Genomic DNA, 20276 nt, shown 5'->3' on the forward strand with positions numbered 1-20276 from the left:
TAATAAGATGTGAAAAACCAGCAGTGTGTGTTTTCTTTCGTGTGTGTCTTCAACTGGAGGAAGTAAAATAAAAACAGAAGTTGTGATAGAACTAGGGACCTTGTGATGCAAGAAAAATCTTTAACATTAGACCATTAGGTGGGATTATGTGTAAAACATTTTTGTTAAAAAGAAATTATAAGGCTCTAGCTGGGCTTTTAACCCTAAACATGGAGTTTGTCTCAGTTACAGAACATAAAACGACTGGGCCAATGCAATTGTTGAGAATTTGTTAAGCTGGTTTCTAATATTTCAAACTTCATAATGTATGTAGGAAGACGCATAGAAAATGTGTGTGTGACAACTTGGCTTGTAAACTCTCTATCAAAAGTAAATGGTGGTTCAACTCCATACTTTGGTATGTGGATGCATCTTAGGGAGTATAGGAATCCTATTATCATCTGTGGTGGTTGAAAGTGATGTCAGGTCACCAGAGGTCAAAGTCTGAAAACTTTGTAAACTTGATAAAACTTCAAAAGCAAAGCCTTGAATGAACTTCAGACTCAGTTATGTGGTTCCACCTCAGTGAGTACAAGAACCGTAATGTTCTTTAAAGAGGCCAAAGAACATTTGAGGTCATTCTCATCCCCCTCCTTTTCCTGTTAGTTAGTCATCAGTTGCAAGGTATATAACCATATGTGTGTATTCCTCCAAATTTTCTTTTCATTTTATACATCAATCCTTCAAGCTCGACGAAATACACACAACCGTTGCTTTTTTTTCTCCCTGCAGGATTATCTCGAAAAACTGGCCAAAGATGAAAAGCTGCAGTCGGAGGTTGGTTCCTCCCATGGAAGCGATTTTACCATGTCGTCGGATTACTCGACTGGAACGAATGAACTTTCACAGGACCATCAGCTCATCGAGGACGATGAGCTGATACCGGAAGGGGGCGACGAGGAAGTGGACGATTCACGTTTCCTTCAGTCGGATGCCTCAAAGGATGATGGGATACATTCCTTGTCCAGCAGCAGCACGGTGAACGACCTTGAATCCAATCACGACACGCCTTTCGTCTCCCTCGACCCTTCGGAAGAGCCGAACGACGACACCCAAAAGAGCGGCTACCCCGGCTCGAGACAGGACGAGGGGTTAGCGGACATCAAGGACAGCCGTAGCGGACAAAATGAAATCAACGACCAGAAGAGTGTGACCGAAGAGGATCTGGTGGAAAACACCATCAACTCGGAGAAACTCAACGGATTCAAAGAGGGAGAGATCATTGCAAAGGTCAGAGAGAGCGGAGAATTTTTGTCGTCGGATGTGAAGCATATACACGAAAGTATGGAGAACTGTTCCTTAGTCGACGGTACGCCCTCTATCGAGGTGGACGGACCGTTGTTGAACGGAGGCGAGTGTAATAGCAATAATTCCAATGCCAGGAGCAACGGCTCCTCCAAGACACAAACAGTGGAATATCTGCGAACACTTTCGGACACGATCAACCAGAACGATGTGGTCGTCGTTAAACCGAGTTGATCACAGATTTTCGTAGTCGTTTTTGAATCCGACTCTCTGTTCTATTTCACATGTCCGTTTGCCTTCTTAACTCTCTTTCTCAGTTTCGTAGATTTTTCAGACGAGGGAGATATAAAAGGACTATTCTCGGATTTGATTTGTAAATAACTTTTTCTTTTAACAGTACATGTTTTTGTTTTTTTAAGTCTGAATTATTTTTAGAGTTAATTTCCATTCTGAAACTTTTAGAGTAAAGATCTGTCCACAGGACATTTTGTACCAGAGTCACTTTTCGTACTTACAGTGGAGCTATAATAATGTTATTCAAGTATGCAACAGCTGGTTTCCAATGACCTTCTTATGAGAATGTTCAACTATTAATAGTTTTAAACATTCTCATAATAAGGTCGTTGGAAGTGATGTGAGTATCGGCCGGTTTTCAAAGACCTTCTAATACGCGAGTGTTAATGGGATAATCACTGCATATTCAGTAGCGAATAAGTAATGAATATGATATGAGTATACACCACTGAATAGCAAAGTGTATAAATGTATGTGTGTGTGTGTAAAAACGACATGCTATTACGGGTTCACAGGTGCTAAAAGTCAGACGTAAACTCCATGGGTTCCGTCTGACAGCATTGCTCCAGGAATAATTTCTAATTATTAAAAGAATCAAAATAAAATAAAACTGTTAGCAAACTGCTAATCCACTAGAGAGCCTGTGTAGGAGAATGTGTAAAAGTAAGATGGCTTAAAAAAAAAAATGTTTATTTTTTTTTTAGCCTTAGGATTGAAACGTCAGGCCAACTTACTTTTACACATAATTATTAATAGATCATTTGAAGCCAATTGATAGTTCCATGTTAAGAGAGAGGTTCTGCTTTCTACACTGTACATCTAGATGTCATGGAACTATATAGCGTATATTTCCGTCTGTGAGAAACACACCTTTGGGTTTGTGTGCTTCTCCTGCGGGTGAATTTGCGCCAGTGGTATTCATGGCTTTACAAGGCACAAGTAAATAGGAGGTCCTTAAGGTGGGGTGGGGGGGGGGTGAATAGCCCTACGGTCTTCTGACTGAAGGTAGTTTGAAGATGTGGACTTGGTTCACATGGTTCCATTGTCTCATATTCAGAGCGACTCGGTTGGAGAGTAAATCAAGGTGTTGTTAGCCCAGGCTCTATCCTCGGTTCTTAAAAAGTATCAGTTTTAGACTTTAGTTGAAGACTTGTGATAATTCTATTTGCTTCTGTTTGAAAGTTGTCACAGAGAAACACCAAAGAAAAATCAAGATTGCTGTGACATAGTTTGAGGTCCAAGGATTGTGGAAGGAAAGTTGTAAAAGTGTGTGCGTGTGTGTGCGTTTGTTTTGTAGTCTGACCGAGGACTTGAACAAAAGAATTCCAGGTCCTCGGTTGTGATTTCTAAAGAATCACCACGTCCACGGAAGAATTCTATTGTATGGGGTATTGTTAAGGTTAGGGTACGTAGATTTGAACAATGGAAAATACAATGGGGTCCTCGGTCTGCATGTAATACAAACGTGTGTGTGCATGTGTGTGTACTGAGGTAAGGTGTGTATCTGTAAGAATATGAAGAGATATACATTTTTGATAAAAAATTTTAAGAAACAAACTGCCGAATATTCTTTGCACGGTTGTAATTTTTTTTTGGGGGGGAGGGGGTATGTGTAACCATGTCTGTGGTGTGACTGACAGACTGGGTATGTATAATTTCATTTCATCATAGGTTCATCTATGATCGTAATTAAGTAAAGAATTTTTTTTTTTTTTTAACAGGAATAATGCATTTACTCATTGTTAAGTATATATTTTTATTATCTATGATCAATAACGAAAAAAAAACGATATGTAGAAAAACTGAATATTGATTCGAACAGATTCTTAGTCATGAATAAACATGTTTATTTACCTCTATACTGAAGTTTCCTAATCAGACTCAGGAATTTTACCAGACAAGATGAAAGCAGGAACACCCTAATAGCTGGTCTAGCCAACTGCATTACTTACTTTAGGCATCATATCATATAACATCAAGGAATAAAAAGAGGGAAGGTTATTTGTTTGAGGTTTATAGCTTGATTTTTTTTTCTTCAAATTTTTTTTTTTCACTTACGGTTTATTAGGGAGAGGATGAACTCTTGGCTGTTGCTTGTAGTTCTATGAGGTTGTCATTTGTATACGTCATCTCCGACCACTCACTCTATGTTGTATGTATGTTTTCTTTTTTGATTGACTGACTGACTGAAACACCAAGTTGGGACAATTTGTTCTATACTGTAGTGTCATGTCCCGCTTCAGAGCACTTGTATTGTCAGTACAAGCAGTATGAAAATCATGTTTCTCTCTGATCAAGGTTAGGAACTGTTTGTACTGACAATACCAGTGCTTTGAGAGCATGATATTGGAGGACAGTTTAGAGAGGTTTTAGCATTAGGAAATTGTCCCAATTGGCTGACTGATGAGAAACAACATGTACATCACATGTTGTTAATCCCAGAGTGAAGAACATGTCATGAATTTGTATGTTAGTTACAGACAATGCATATATGCCTGGGGACGTGAGCTTACATCTCCAGATTTCGCAAAAACATGCATCAAGAACGTATGTAAATGATTTATTCATGTGCTTTGGTTCTGATGCAGAGCATAAAATTGACTATTACCAGTAATATCTATAAATGTCTGCTGACATAAATCTTTATACAGTAAAGTCCATGAATGCTTATACTTGTCACAAGCTATGCAAAAGTGCTGCATTTACCCATCAGACGTGTATCTATCTCAGTCATTGTCAGATAGTCTCAGAACCTCAAACCTTCAGCTAGGAGAGGTACAGATGATAATATACTTTGTCAATTACCTCAAACCTTCAGCTAGGTGAGGCACAGATGATAATTTGTCAATTACCTCAAACCTATGGGTTTTGGAGAGGTACAGATGATAATATACATTGCCAACCTCAAACCTATGGGTTTTGGAGAGGCACAGATGATAATATACATTGTCAGATGATAATATACATGATGAAAATTATATATACATGATGATAATATACAATAGATGATAATATACACTGTCAACCTCAAACCTGTGGGTTTTAGAGAGGTACAGATGATAATATAGTTTGTCAACCTCAACTCTATGGGTATTGAAGAGGCACGGGTGATAATATACATTGCCAACCTCAAAACCTCAAACTTATGGGTTTTGGAGAGGTACAGATGATACTATACTTTGTCAATTGCCTCAAATCATTTAGAACCTCACTTTGACATGATCAGTGGACTGTTCATATTATAGGCAGACAATATGATTCTATTAACTTCCTGTTTGGAGTAAAGTATAGTTCAAAGCACCTTGTAGATAATCTTAGCTATTTGGCAATCTGTGGGTGAAGTACGGACAGGTTTATGTCCTCGGGCTACCCACTACCCACATGTATGCTTTGATAGCGATCGATGAAGTCATCACAGAGGTCACAATTTCTCCTTGGTATACATCTCCCACACGGTGGGGAAGTACCCACTTTATATCGAGATCACGTTACCAAACAAGAAGAGTAAAGGATATATGAAGGTCCTACTGCATAGGTTGTAATGAGTCTGTGTGGAATGTTTAGCCTCCCAGATAATTTGTGGCTGGGAGGTAGAATGACCCTGTATGAATAGGTGAAAATGGTATTTGAAATTCTTTTCATGTTCTTTTCTTTTATGATGCCACCTACCCACTTTTAAAAAATGTTTTACTTTTTAAGCCATTCATGTTGTCTCTTAGAAGTTGTCTCTTGAAGGTGTTGTGGTGAGGTTAAGGGGTGATATTTGATGATATTTCTTCAATATCTTCAACATGATAGGTGAACATGCTAGCAGTTTCAATGTGGCCCAAGCAGCATCGTAAATCTGTGTGGTCACAGTATGCTAGATCTATAAAGCAGCACAAGTGACTGTGCTCACAGTATCTCGGATCAATGTGGCCCAAGCAGCATGGTAAATCTGTGTGGTCACAGCATCTGAGATCAAATGTGGCTCAAGCAGCATGCTAAACCTGTGTGGTCACAGCATCTGGGATCAAATGTGGCCCAAGCAGCATGGTAAATCTGTGTGGTCACTGCATCCCGGATCAATGTGGCCCAAGCAGCATGCTAAATCTGTGTGGTCACAGAATCTGGGATCAGTGTGGCCCAAGCAGCATGCTAAGTCTGTGTGGTCACAGCATCTGGGATCAAATGTGGCCCAAGCAGCATGGTAAATCTGTGTGGTCACTGCATCCCGGATCAATGTGGCCCAAGCAGCATGCTAAATCTGTGTGGTCACAGAATCTGGGATCAGTGTGGCCCAAGCAGCATGCTAAATCTGTGTGGTCGCAGCATCTTGGGTCAATGTGGCCCAAGCAATATGCTAAATCTGTGTGGCCACAGAATCTCAAATCAATGTGGCCCAAGCAGCATGCTAAATCTGTGTGGTCACTGCATCCCGGATCAATGTGGCCCAAGCAGCATGCTAAATCTGTGTCTTCACAGCATCTGGGATCAATGTGGCCCAAGCAGCATGCTAAGTCTGTGTCTTCACAGCATCTGGGATCAATGTTGCCCAAGCAGCATGCTAAGTCTGTGTCTTCACAGCATCTGGGATCAATGTGGCCCAGCAGCATGCTAAATCTGTGTCTTCACAGCATCTGGGATCAATGTGGCCCAAGCAGCATGCTAAGTCTGTGTCTTCACAGCATCTGGGATCAATGTGGCCCAAGCAGCATGCTAAGTCTGTGTCTTCACAGCATCCTGGATCAATGTGGCCCAAGCAGCATGCTAAGTCTGTGTCTTCACAGCATCTGGGATCAATGTGGCCCAAGCAGCATGCTAAATCTGTGTCTTCACAGCATCTGGGATCAATGTGGCCCAAGCAGCATGCTAAATCTGTGTCTTCACAGCATCTGGGATCAATGTGGCCCAAGCAACATGCTAAATCTGTGTCTTCACAGCATCTGGGATCAATGTGGCCCAAGCAGCATGCTAAGTCTGTGTCTTCACAGCATCTGGGATCAATGTGGCCCAAGCAGCATGCTAAATCTGTGTCTTCACAGCATCTGGGATCAATGTGGCCCAAGCAGCATGCTAAGTCTGTGTCTTCACAGCATCTGGAATCAATGTGACCCAAGCAGCATGCTAAGTCTGTGTCTTCACAGCATCTGGAATCAATGTGGTTACAGCATCACTGTGCTCACAGTGTCTGGGATCAACAGAGCCACAGTAGAATTGCTGGTAGCAACTCATAGTGGTCCAAATGCCATGTTCTCTTTAGAAATATACATGTAATGAGTTATTTGTGTCACTGCCTATGATATGCAAACTTATGTAAATTTTCAGTCCGTCTTAGGTGCTGTAAAAGAGAACAACTACAGTATAAGGCTTTGTGTGTGTGGTCAAACTAAGGGAGCCATCTTGGTAATAACATTACTTGCATAATTGGTCTCTGCTCATCAAGATAACAAAATCCTATGAATAGAGTTTAAGAAAAAGGAAAAAATATATATATACATATACATCATCTTGTAGTTTTGTAGGTGGTTGATGGGTATCCAAGATAATTCTTTTTAATTTTTTACATAATGCAATACATTTTCCCATATTTTTCCTCCCTGAATCAGAAGAAAAAAAATTACTATAAATTATACAAATAAAAATACAATTCTTTGATTCAATATTTGTTTTATTTGTTCTCATTTATTTATTTTACAAATACTGTATTAGTTATTTAACAAACAATGATGCAAAACAATGAAATTATTGAAGATCAAAAGAACAACACTTTTCCTGTTCAAGAGTAATACAGTACTGAGAAATTATTGATGATCACAAAAACAACGGACAACACTTTTCCTATTCAAGTAAAATAGTTATCAGAAATTATTGATGATTACAAGAACAACACTTTCCTATTCAAGTAAAATAGTAATGAGAAATTATTGATGATCACAAGAACAACGGACAACACTTTTTCCTATTCAAGTAAAATAGTAATCAGAAATTATTGATGATCACAAGAACAACACTTTTCCTGTTCAATTAAAATAGTAATGAGAAATTATTGATGATCACAAGAACAACACTTTCCTGTTCAAGTAAAACAGTAATGAGAAAGTATTGTTGATGACAACACCAGTGCTTCCCTGTTCAAGCAAAAGAGTAAAGGTGAAATGATTGATGATGAAATGAACAATAAAATAGTAGTATGTAATTCAACCCAATCTTGAGCAATTTGGCAAATTTTTAAAATAAGTCGTTTGTATCATGACATTACTGAAGAACACATACAAGCAATGGGGCAAAATATTTGTTTAAAGGTAAACACTAAAATAGGGTGTATATGATATTGAATAACATCTTCATGAGAAATGAATATTAAACATAACAGATCAAACTACTTCACAAAGTGACATTTAAAGTTCTGAAGCTGCAATAAAAATTGAAGAAAAGAGTTTATTTCAATATCTCAGAAGAAAATTTACATATTAGCTTTATACAAAGAAAACAGGACAATAGTTGCCCCCGTTTCCCGTAAATGTGTTTACATCTTTCACTGTCCTGTTTACATTTCTTTGTCGTCTATGGTATGCTGTTTCTCTACATCTTTGACTTTCGGATATAAATAGATTTGGAAAACTCAATAGGTTTCCCAGAAACCGCAAACTAGAATGCAACATCTTTAAGTCTGCACCAGTCATAAACCGATAGTTTCCACCAATGGTTAACATTCATGATAAACCACCACCCAGGAGTGGAACACATGGCATTATACTGGAGCTGTGGTCGAGTGAATAAAGGGCGGTTGCACTTGAAGCAATGAGGCTTAGCAATCAGGAGGTTCCGGGTTTGATACCCGGCTGGGTCATAGTAAGGTTGGTTTGTCATCCAAGAGCAATATATGAAATAAATTGAAAAGATTCCAAATTTGAGTTAAAATGTTGAATTGGGAGCCACCAGATGTGTAAGTTGTAATCCATAAGCCCTTGCGGGTTTCTCCCACATTTTGTGGTCGCATAAGCGTCGTAAAAAAATAACTACTAATTATTATTATTATTATGGTAGTACCAGGTATCTTTTTATCAGGGACAGATTAATTTCCCCCTCTCTCCCCCATCCCCCAAGAATGAACTTGATCCTCACGGTCCTTGTCCACTTTGAGAACTAGAGCAGGATCAGGACCTTGGTTTCCCTCAGAGAGGTTCACATTTAAAAACGGATGGTCAATGGTCAAACCAAAGAGTGTTGTGCAAGCCTGAAATGTTCAGAGTCTGCGTTTACTCTGAAGTGATGTCAAGTATTAAAGCAGAGATCTTGAGTCGATTGATCCCGGGATCATCCCGGATTATTCACGCTACAATCTCAATCGCCCTCACAAGGATCCTTCACGAAAGGGAGATTAATATGATTGCAGGGTCTGATCCTGAGTACAGGAGCATTCATACTCTCAGTTGATCCCCCCTCGTGTTATCAACCCCCCCCCCCCCTCCCTATTGCATTCTCCATGTGAACAGGGTCACCTTTAACCCTAAAAAGCCTGGTTCTTTCAGGAAAATTAAAATTGTTCACTCAAAGTGGCAAGACAGTTATCTTTTTGGCAAACGGTCATCTTTGAGATATCAAACAATCAAGGTAAGGCAGTGTCTTAGTTTGATAAAAATTTCACGCATCTGTTATCATATGATTAATGGAATGTTTTAATAAAATTGGCTGAAAAAGTAGCACTGCTACCAGTGCAGCAAAGCTACTTTAATTTTTAGACTTAATTGACAGGAGATAATTGCCAGCAAGAAAGACACCGACATTATGCATTGTCGGTGCCAAACGTTCAAACAGCACTAGTGTACTGGCGCAAGAAACACAACCGTCTCTCTGACATGGTGCAGAACAACAATTAGTACATCAAACATGGATACACAAATCAAAAGCCACCCTTCCTCCTCCCCCCTCCCCCACCCCCCCAAAAAAAACGGAAAAATCCTATTAAGATTTTAGAATTATAATTTAAGGTCTATAATGTGGCAAACTATAAAATCAAACCCATAGACGGTTTGTAAAGCAACTGTCTGGTTGGTTCCTACCAAAATAATAAAATACTCAACCACTTAATGAATATTCAGCATAGCCTACACATGCTTGTAGTGTGATATCAATGGAACCTATGATCCATGATAGGTGACTTTATAGTTTAAGCTGCATCGTCCAAACCTAGACGATTCCACTCGCAGTATTACTTCGGACTCAGTTCCTCCGCGCGTTTGACTGTCGCCTCTACTGCGTTCATCAGAGACGCCCTGACTCCCCCTCTCTCCAACTCGTGCACACCCTTGATGGATGTCCCATTCGGGGAGCAACAAGAGTCTTTCACTTGTCCGGGGTGCTTCCCCGTTTCCTTCACGATCGCACCGGCACCCTGAGAGAATGAGCAGAAATGTGTGACTGTCAGGAGTAGTTTGAATGTGGGGTGAGGGATGGGCATGCAAGTTATGATGGCTACTGATGGTTAGAATGGATGTAAGATGACATTTGTCATTTAGACATGTAGCCATGCAGTCAGTGTGTGGACTAATACATCACCACAAGTAAAATACTTCGTCTTGGACAGTTTTTGCTTGACGTGTGTTTTGTAAGTTTGTATAGTTTACAATGTGAAAACAGAGTCTGACATCAGATATTCTTTTTTATTTAAGAATACAAACACAGATCTAGAAAAAATGTCTTGCACTGAAAGATTCCCTTGGTTTGAAATTTTACACGATGGTCATTCTTTAAAGGAATATATTTTTATTCGAACTTAAGTTGTATAGCTTATGGAAATTTACATCGGCCATAACATGGCATACTTCATGAGAGTAATGACACGTTAATCTTGATAAGAGTATGCCTCATCACTTTAAACAGGTTAGGCTTGATATAAGCATCATTTTCACATGTTAGGTTAGATTTGATTTATGCTTTGAACATGTTAGGCTAGATGTGTTTTATATGCCTTAAAACATGTTAGGCTTGACATGGTTATGCCTTTGAAGAATACTGCGTTTGATCTTTAGCATGTAGTAACTGACACTTTCTTCAAACTTACAATCAGTGACTGGGCAGCCATTTGAATGGCATCCTGTCTTGATATACCCATCATGACACCTCCATCGGAGAGACCTTCAAGCACCACAGACATCTGCAGTAAAAAATTGATCGTCAATAAAAAAGTTAATTGCTCCTCGTCCATTGCATAGATCTTAGACATTGTCATTTTATGGTTCTGATTCTACCTAAGCATCTTACACACCAGGTGTTAAAGGCATTGAAGACTCGCCCCAAACCGCGTGCCGCCCTCTGTTACTTGCAAGTGAAGCTTTTTTTCTTGTCGCTACAAAATGCAGACAGTAATGAAACGTGATACCTTGTTATCTTTTATCTGAACCTGAGATGTCCATCGCTGCTATGTACACTGTGTTGTGGGTATTGACCGTAGCTGTATGTACTGACTATACACTAGTGTCTAATTACCGCCGGTAGCAAGCTGTGTGTGTATTTTCTGGGATCGATGGTGGTGTCTAACACTTCTGTTACACCTCATTCAAAACTAGGTCAGATTACCGGCATGAGACGTTTCTTTGAGGGCGAGTCTTCAATGCCTTTAATTGCATATCCAGACTGTTCTTGCCAATTATTCCCCCTACCCGTCTATTGTTTGACCTCAGTTGACCTCGCATAATAAACCTCAGCCACCACAGAAAGAAACATTGCTCAGTATTCATTAGATCAGGTTTTTTAACTTTCCTAAATGTCAGTGTAAATAACATGTTTCATGAATGCAGTGATAAGTATTATATCTTAGTACAATAGGGACATAAAAGTGGACACCGTTTCCATATAAATTTTTCATTGGAAACCTTCCTGTCAAATGTTTTTCTACAACTCCTACCCCTACAACTCCCAAATTCACTACCCTACAACATGAAACAAGAAAGCCAACATGCAGTGTTGATTCCTTTTGCCATGATTTTTTACACGAGAATAGTTAACATCATATTGTATAAAGGAGTTTTCTAGTTTTGACCTCAAATGCTATTTGACCTTCACATACATAACAATAGAATTCTGGTACTCACAATGAATCTACACATAAAATTATGGTATTCATCTCAGCTTTACTACTGCCTTACAAGGCTTTCAGACTGATTTATGTTGACATCAAAATGAACTTTGACCTCTACACAAAATAATGAAAGTTCTTATACTCTCTAAGGTGGATGTTCTTTAAATATCACACGCATGGAAATGTAACTCAACTTACCATTGCGATCCCACATCCCAGGATCCCGGACGCTGGTTCAATCAACCGATCCGGTACTTCAAAGCACTCTCCCACGCCCGTGAAGATCGACTTCACTGTTTCGACGTCCTCTCTCGTAGCGTGTGACCCTTGTACGAGGACGACACCGCCCTGGCCTACCGAGCAGGCCATGTTAGGAATTATTCGGATCATTCTCGTCCCCGCTGGAAAATACTTCAAATATATCAAACATAGGGAACATTGACTTTGGTGAAAAGAATTTAAGAACTACAAAATCCAGCATGTATATGTGCATATTGACTTTTGTATGTGCAGACAGAAATATGACTATGAAAAAGTATATATTTAAAAAAGGAACAATTTTCTATGTATAACTCAGAAAAGATTTCACTACACATTTAATTACGCGAGAGTAAGTCAGTTATTCATTGGACTAACCCCAAATTACTATACAAACACACACACACACACAGGTGTGTTTAACATTCAGACCGAGGACCCCCATTGTTCATGCAATTGTTCAAAATCCACGTACCTTATCCCTAAGAATACTAGGGAATCATTTACTCGGTATTGAATTGCAAGATGCTATACAGAATGTTCAAGTTGCTATATATATTAGATAAGTAGCAGTCTTCTACACTGGAAGTTTCATAAATTTCTGGAAATTCAGAGCCATTGAAAATGCTACACAAACTTTGAACACTAAATTGTTCCTTAGATATGTTAACAATTGAGAGAATTCTTCTGAGGACATGGTGATGCTTTTCAAATGACATCTGAGGACTTTGATTTCTTTTGTTAAAGTCCTCAGTCAGAATACAAATCACTTGCACTGCCATATGGCACATACACACAAACACTTAAAAGGAATTAAGATTAAACTTGATATCTTTGTCATGACATTGTGGAACCATGGAATTAGTCAGCTTACAAACAAAGAGCAAGAAAATTAACAATGGAAAGGTACATAGGAAGTACAAAAAAGATAAGATTTTGTGTTTGTTTGAAATGAGCAAAGTTATTTTTGTCTAGAATGGGATTCCAACCAGAGGTCACTTTTATTGGAACCCTGAGGAAAAACATATACATTGTGTGAGGGAGGGGGGAGGGGCTGGGGGATGGTGGGAGGAGGGCATAGGGTTTCATTTAAGCCATCATCATGCAAGCATTGTCATCTACATATCTGTGGGAGGCTGTTAAATTGGAAAATATGATAAATAGCCTTTCTGGTTCCTCACATAGTTTACTGCTCTAATGTTAATGGTACTAAAAAGGAGTATTTCACCAATTTTACAAAAAGCACACACACTCTTCCCGACAAAATTTGAGCAAATTTTTACTCACGCTTTCACAGCTTTCCATTGGAAGACTGGCTGCACATGAAACCACTAAATGCTTCTCAGTTGAGATTTTGGACTTAATCTGGTTTGCTACTCCTTCAATTTGGTAGGGTTTGCAGGCAAGGAATAATACTTGCGAGAATTCTGCCACTTCACAATTGTCATTAGTCGTCGCTACCTTAAATTCCTTTGAGTAAGAAAAGAAAAAGAAAAAAGATTTGTGTATTATTTGCGATTATAAGCTTGAATGATATATGTGCCAAAATGACTGGACAAAACTTTGGGTTGCCTAGCAACCAGAGTAAGATCTTGACAACACCTGCACATCATCAATAGATAATAAATAATGACTAAGTTGATTTCTAAATGCAATTTGTCTTACAATGACATGGCAGTGTTTTTTGTGTTATTCACAAAAAGTAGTGTTCACAAATTGCTAGGCCTACTGTATCTGTTGCTTTCATTTAGTATTATTAACAAATTCTTTTGTAAGGGAAATTTAAGAAAACTCCACTCTTGGAATTTTAATGGTTCAACATATTGCAAATGTCTTGATGATACTTTATTAAAAGCTTGCCAAATTTATGTTGCAAAACTTGCATCTGATTTTTGTCTATTTTCTATATTTATAATATTTCTATCAAAAGAGTAGCAAAATACAGATAACTTTGTCAGGCAATCTAACATTCCAATGATGTATCACATTTATCAAAAGGAATATTCAACAAGAAGATGATAGTTTAAAGAAAAGGTTAGACTCCCTACTATGATCCACTTTACTGGCAATGAGGGATGGTTCACCCAGTCAAAATAGTTTACATCTTTTCAAGGTACTTTTATCTTAAGTTTAAGGACTATATATATTTAGAAGGGAGTAAAGCCAACTAACATTGCAGAATATTTCTCTTTGGGGAAAGAAGTACTCAAATGTCCACCACATGAACATCAATTTAGGCAGGCCTGCATATTCAACTCAGCATTATTCAAGCCTGCATTATTCAAACTAGCCATCAAGCAAAGCCCAAATTTTGTTTTAAAAAAATCGAACAGTTTAGGATTTTCTTTGCAGCCATTCCCAACATCAGATTGACTTCATTTTTCAGATATATGTGAAAAGGAAAACTAGAATACTTGTGAATAAAATCATATTTTCTTACGTCAATGCTGAAATATAATTATCATCCCCCATCTTTAATCATTTGGGAGTGACCAACCTGGCAGTGCCCATATTACATTATGGGCTTCTAGCCAAAGTAAAAGCTTAACATGAATTTTTAGATAATTAATTGTCCCTTTAATGTCAAGCAAATTGAAGCGAGCTGAAACATTTGGCTAGAAGGTTCACAAAAGGGTCATTCCATGTCAAATCAACCAGTGGTCCCCAGGTGACCCTCTCCGATTTAGATGAAACTTCATCAGAATGATTGAGTATGTCCCAAATGAACACACACAAAAAATTATAATCATACTCCATGTCGTTTTCGAGATATGGCCCGTTGAAATTTGGTCGTTGTGGCCATTTTGCTCGTTTGCGATTCGCAAAAAGTGACTTTTGTGATATTTTCCGACTTTGAAAGCTCATAATTCAGTCTTTGTACCAGGTAGAGAGCTCAATTTTGGTATTCTATCTTACTTCTGGCCAAAATTCATGAATCTGCACTCAATTTAACTGTATCTCCTTTATTTTTCTGGTTATGATCACCCAAAGTAGGCACTTTATTCTGTCAAAAATGTTTTTTGTGATTTTTAAGGTCACCCTGTGCCCACATGAGGGGTCACATGAATCCTATATTCCTTGGGTATTATCTATGGTTGCATGTCTATACCCATAAGCAATAATAAGCCCACCAATGCATTAATTAAGAAATGGCATGTGCCCAAAGTTGGCTCCAGCCAGAAAAAGGTCAAAAAGACCCCGCCCTTCTTGACCCCGGTTGACCCCGCGATCAATTGAAACATTTATTGAAATTTACACCAGTTAAAAATATATATTATATCTACTTGTACATCAAATTTCAGCTTTGGCACTCAACTCCTTCATGGTATGGTGGAAATTTGAATATGAGACGTTTTTCGCACATTTTTTAACAACTCCTTACACTAAGTTAATATCATACAGTGTATTTCAAGTTTGAAGCTTGTGTAAAGTATTTTTTGCAGTTGGAAAAAAGATTGTTTTTATTATTGTTTTTAGAAATGGGTTGATGATGCATGTATTCCACTGCAATAAACAATCACTTCAGTTAACCCTCCAATAGGCTGGTCCCTCATACCTGTAGTGCCTCAAAATCTCCCAAAACACACAACACAATTTGGAGCCTTATATACACTTAGTATACAGTACTGTTGTAGAGTTTCACTTGAAACATGGGTTGAACCACACAATACAAGTTATATCTGCCAGTACTTAAAAGAATAGTCCAGGTCAAAATTTCTTTTGGATGTTTTAAAGTGGAATATAATCCAAGCATTCTGGTGAAATTTGCATTCAATTCCTATGTATCTTTTTTGAGATATTGACAGTTGAAGTTGCCACCTTTGGTACTAAAAGTGAACTAGGAGCAAACAGGTTTGACGTCATTGTTGCACTATGATAAGTAAAGTTATTTTCTTATTTTCTAAAGTTTTTTCTTTAAAATTTATGTCTAATTTTATACTCCACAATTGGATGCATCCATAATGTTAATGTACCATAGGTATTGGTATTTTATAATCTTCACATCCCCTCTAGACAAACTAGTAACCCTATCCAATCAAGGTCAAATCAATAGACTGAAAAATACAGAAAAAAGAAAACATTATTTGTCAGTGTGCAACTGTGACATCACACCTGTTTGCTCAAGTTCACTTTGGTAGAATATCAGATAACTTCAACTGTCAATATCTCAAAAACGGTACATAGGAATTGAATGCAAATTTCCCCAGAATGCTTAGATTATGTTCATTTTTAACATATACAGTATTTCATATTAATCGCATACAGTTCCCCCAATCCACTAGTTTGAACTCAACGAATCAGAGATGCAGGTTTAGTTTTGAGCCGTTGCTAAATAAAGATTCAAAAACGTCGAGTTGGTAACTTGGTACAACCAGCAAGCTGGTACTCTTACAACTCCCTGGTTCAACTGCCATACACAAATCAAGCATGGTGTTGTAGTACATATCAATCAATGAGGTTCGTAGCTTTTAAATATTCATATTATGGGAGTGGTTTATTGGGATCCCAACGGAAAATATCTTCGAGAAATACAAAGTTAAAAGTTGTAAAGTTTTCGACTTTTATGCCACCATATGAAGTAAGATTTAAATAGATAATCTAGTTATGTATGTTGTTATGGCATCGAGGAATCAGTGAGGTTGAAAAAAACCATAGAAAAGGACGCAAAATGCTGCTTTAACCTAACCCAGTCCCCCTTTTTTTCCCCTCATGCTATACAAACACTGGTAAATCATTTGTATAAACCTTTTGAACAATATCACCTGTGTGTCACATGTAGACACTACATTCTAGAACAATACTACCAGTGTGTCACGTGCAGACACCACCATAAACTATAGCAGGAACATCATCTCATCACATTTTTATACCCATTGATGTTGGAAAGATTGAGAAGTGGCGACTCTCCAATGACCAACCACTGCAAAATTGTGCCCATTAGAGACCATGCAGGCGAGAGAGAATCCATTTCTGCTAATATTCAACCTCAGGCTGACACGAAAGAGTACCAACCAGGCGTTACATCGCTGGAATGTACGACAATGAGTGGTACATTGGTATATAGTGGAAATTTCAGAGGAAGAAAATGATGTCTCTGTGAAGTTAATGAAACGAACCAAGAACTCCAATGCACTTCCTTGTCCACAAAACACCCACAATAATTGTTGGATACCATTCTAAACTATTATTTGTGTCATCAGTGCTCCAGAGTTACAGGGACATGGAGGCCGCCAGTACACTCTCCCTCATGAATTAGACTTAAAAGACCATTCCAGCCAAACTGCAAGCATTCATCAAGTAAACAAATTAAAGTGTGCTAACTTGTATATCAAGCCACACTGCAAGCATTCATCAAGTAAAAGGAATTAAAGTGTGCTAAACTTGTTTACTTGTATATCCATGTGTGGTAAGAAAATTGTAAGGACATTGAAGCATTTCAATGACATTCCTTATGATCCCAGGACTGGCCTCTTGAGAGTTGTGACAGTATATAAGTAATTTAAATGTGCGTGAATCATTAATGATGTGATTAAATGTCATTAATTTGACCTAAAACAATTTGTTATGTTACATTTTGATTCAGCTGACTGAAACGAGGATACAATGATCATAACACTCATTCTTAGACTATGATTACATGACAAATATATAAGCTTGAGATTAAAAAATGTGCGAAAAACGTCTCATATTCAAATTGCCACCATACCATGAAGGAGTTGAGTGCCAAAGCTGAAATTTGATGTACAGGTAGATATAATATATATATTTAACTGGTGTAAATTTCAATAAATGTTTCAACTGATCGCGGGGTCAACCGGGGTCAAGAAGGGCGGGGTCTTTTTGACCTTCTGGCTGGAGCCAACTTTGGGCCCATGCCATTTCTTAATTAATGCATTGGTGGGCTTATAATTGCTTATGGGTATAGACATGCAACCATAGATAATACCCAAGGAATATAGGATTCATATGACCTCTCATGTGGGCACAGGGTGACCTTAAAAATCACAAAAAACATTTTTGACAGAACAAAGTGCCTACTTTGGGTGATCATAACCAGAAAAATAAAGGAGATACAGTTAAATTGAGTGCAGATTCATGAATTTTGGCCAGAAGTAAGATAGAATACCAAATTTGAGCTCTCTACCTGGTACAAAGACTGAATTATGAGCTTTCAAAGTCGGAAAATATCACAAAAGTCACTTTTTGCGAATCGCAAACGAGCAAAATGGCCACAACGACCAAATTTCAACGGGCCAAATCTCGAAAACGACATGGAGTATGATTATAATTTTTTGTGTGTGTTCATTTGGGACATACTCCATCATTCTGATGAAGTTTCATCTAAATCTGAGAGGGTCACCTGGGAACTTTTCAGAAAATTGGTTGATTTGAGGCGGAATGACCCAAAAGTACTTTCAGGGATGGTATGACTAAAACTGTACCTGGATTTTGCTGAAATTTCTATCGCTTGGAGCACTAGTTTTGATTTGAGATGGTTGCAAGTTACCTGAAAAAGGAGAGGAAAAAAAAAACTAGTGAAATATATGCACAGATGCAAATTTTGAAAATTGTACAATTGGAAGGTAAAATTTACAACAAAGGATGTGTCTGCATTTTGCAATGTAACATGACCTCCCTGCCACGATAATACAGAACATGAATGTAAAAATACTTGGGGTGGGATGAGAGGGAGGAAGGTCGGACAAAATGGATCTTATGAGCCACATTGACAATTTTCAACAAATTCATGGGCTCACAACACCCAAGGATGTACCCTCTCCCCATGAAATGGGGTATATTACACTTCATGGTTAAATAAGAGATCAGAAAGCTCTAACAGGCACATTGTACATCAGTTATGTGGAAACCCTCATCACAAACAGGCCTGCCCTAAACCCACATGTACAACCTCCTCAAAGTATTACTACATATATTTGATACCTGCTCATGTTTTTTTGTCTTCTTTTTTTGTCTTGCAGAGTGCATTAATAAGAAAGAAATTTGACAGCATATTTTCCATTGGTCTGACACCTGTCTGTTATACTGTTGTAACAGATGATTAAAATATCAAGAATACTTTTAATATACAAATTTCAACAATCAGTCCAGTTTAATTAGGTTAAAACAAATACATCTGCAGACCTACCAACTCTCCCTATATTTTAGACACTTTTCATGGTCTCTTAAGACTAGTAATAAGAATTAAGTGACTTTTAATTGCAAATCTTCTGCAGTTTCTCTAGGCTGCCTAAGTTTTGATCGGAAATATATTGGCAATGTGTATGTCATTATTATCCTTATAAATAACCTCTAAACACTTAGAGGCCCTCCAAATTCCACTGCTACATATTAATATTAAGTGCGGTAACTAACCCTTGAAGTCTGCACCATGTCCCCAGATGTTGTGGTGTAAAAATGGTTAATTTACATTAGATTCAACTAACACAGTTAAGAGAGAGTAAGAAAATAATCACCAAGTCTGTAACTCCACTTAATTTGAAAGTAAAATAAAATCACTAGGCTTTGATTTGGCCTAGGCCTATACTGTCATATAAATTGCACGTACTTACGTCTAACAATAACACACATGCATACATAGGTTTTGGAAAGACCTAGCCGCCTAGCATATTATTATGCACGTGTTGCAGTGTACCGTGGTAGCCTGCGGGTTAACTTAGGAAAATGTTACTCTTTGGGTCTCACCTGCTTTGATTGCCCCTCCAATAATTGCCTGGGCAATGTTCCCACTTCCGATAAAACCTACTTTGAACGTTTCAGTCATATTGTTTGACTCAAGTGTTTTTGCTAAATAATAAAATACACATCTGCTGTAGGCCCCTATGCTCGCTTAACACTAGTCACGAAAATCTTGCATGCGCGGTTCACCGAACTGTCAACATCGCAGAAATTTCTGTGGTCGAAATGCAGACCTAAATCTGTTATTGATTTTAATTTTCTGACTGTCGTGTTCACGTGTATGTATGGGAATTTCCCTCTAAATAGTGGCGGTATTTATTTATATCTGTGGGAGCTCCGATCGTCGGTTCAATAAGGTCGATCGTTCTTGCTTATTTACGGGATAGAATAATTATATGATTTACCCGATAAATAAGAGGGGTTATTAATTATTGGGGTAATTATATACCCCTTAAATCATTACAGATCATTAAATAACTTACCCGATCAGTGGTTGAATAAACGTTGTGCTGGTTCTTATGTACCCAATCATCGTTATTTGACAATATGTTGGGACATGAAAACTCTTTCTGTATGATTGCAATGAGACAGAAGTTGACAGACAGACAGACACAGTTACAGAGTGAATCTTGGGAAAAGAACCAAAAAGTAATAGTAAAACATTTTAAAAATATGTTAG

General features: G+C 38.0%; 2 protein-coding genes across 2 annotated transcripts in view; one reads left to right on the forward strand and one right to left on the reverse strand.

Annotated features, from left to right (window-relative positions):
• The window catches only part of LOC139984557 (uncharacterized), a 39575-nt gene extending 32355 nt beyond the window's left edge, over nt 1-7220 (forward strand). Inside the window, exon 11 of the mRNA XM_071998494.1 lies at nt 772-7220. Coding sequence (XP_071854595.1) covers nt 772-1518 — 747 coding nt within the window. The 3' untranslated portion in view covers nt 1519-7220. The remainder of the gene's footprint in view (nt 1-771) is intronic.
• Nucleotides 5341-19829, reverse strand: LOC139984562 (pyrroline-5-carboxylate reductase 3-like). Its single transcript, XM_071998502.1, has 6 exons — nt 19604-19829; nt 18343-18407; nt 13187-13369; nt 11840-12052; nt 10625-10717; nt 5341-9955 (listed from the first exon to the last, which is right to left on the reverse strand). Exons 1-6 carry the CDS (start codon nt 19680-19682, stop codon nt 9773-9775), a joined length of 816 nt encoding a protein of 271 aa, XP_071854603.1. The 5' UTR covers nt 19683-19829; the 3' UTR covers nt 5341-9772.
• Between the last annotated feature and the right edge of the window lie 447 nt (nt 19830-20276).

The sequence above is a fragment of the Apostichopus japonicus genome, chromosome 17 (assembly GCF_037975245.1).
Source record: "Apostichopus japonicus isolate 1M-3 chromosome 17, ASM3797524v1, whole genome shotgun sequence".
NCBI classification, from domain to species: Eukaryota; Metazoa; Echinodermata; class Holothuroidea; order Aspidochirotida; family Stichopodidae; genus Apostichopus; species Apostichopus japonicus.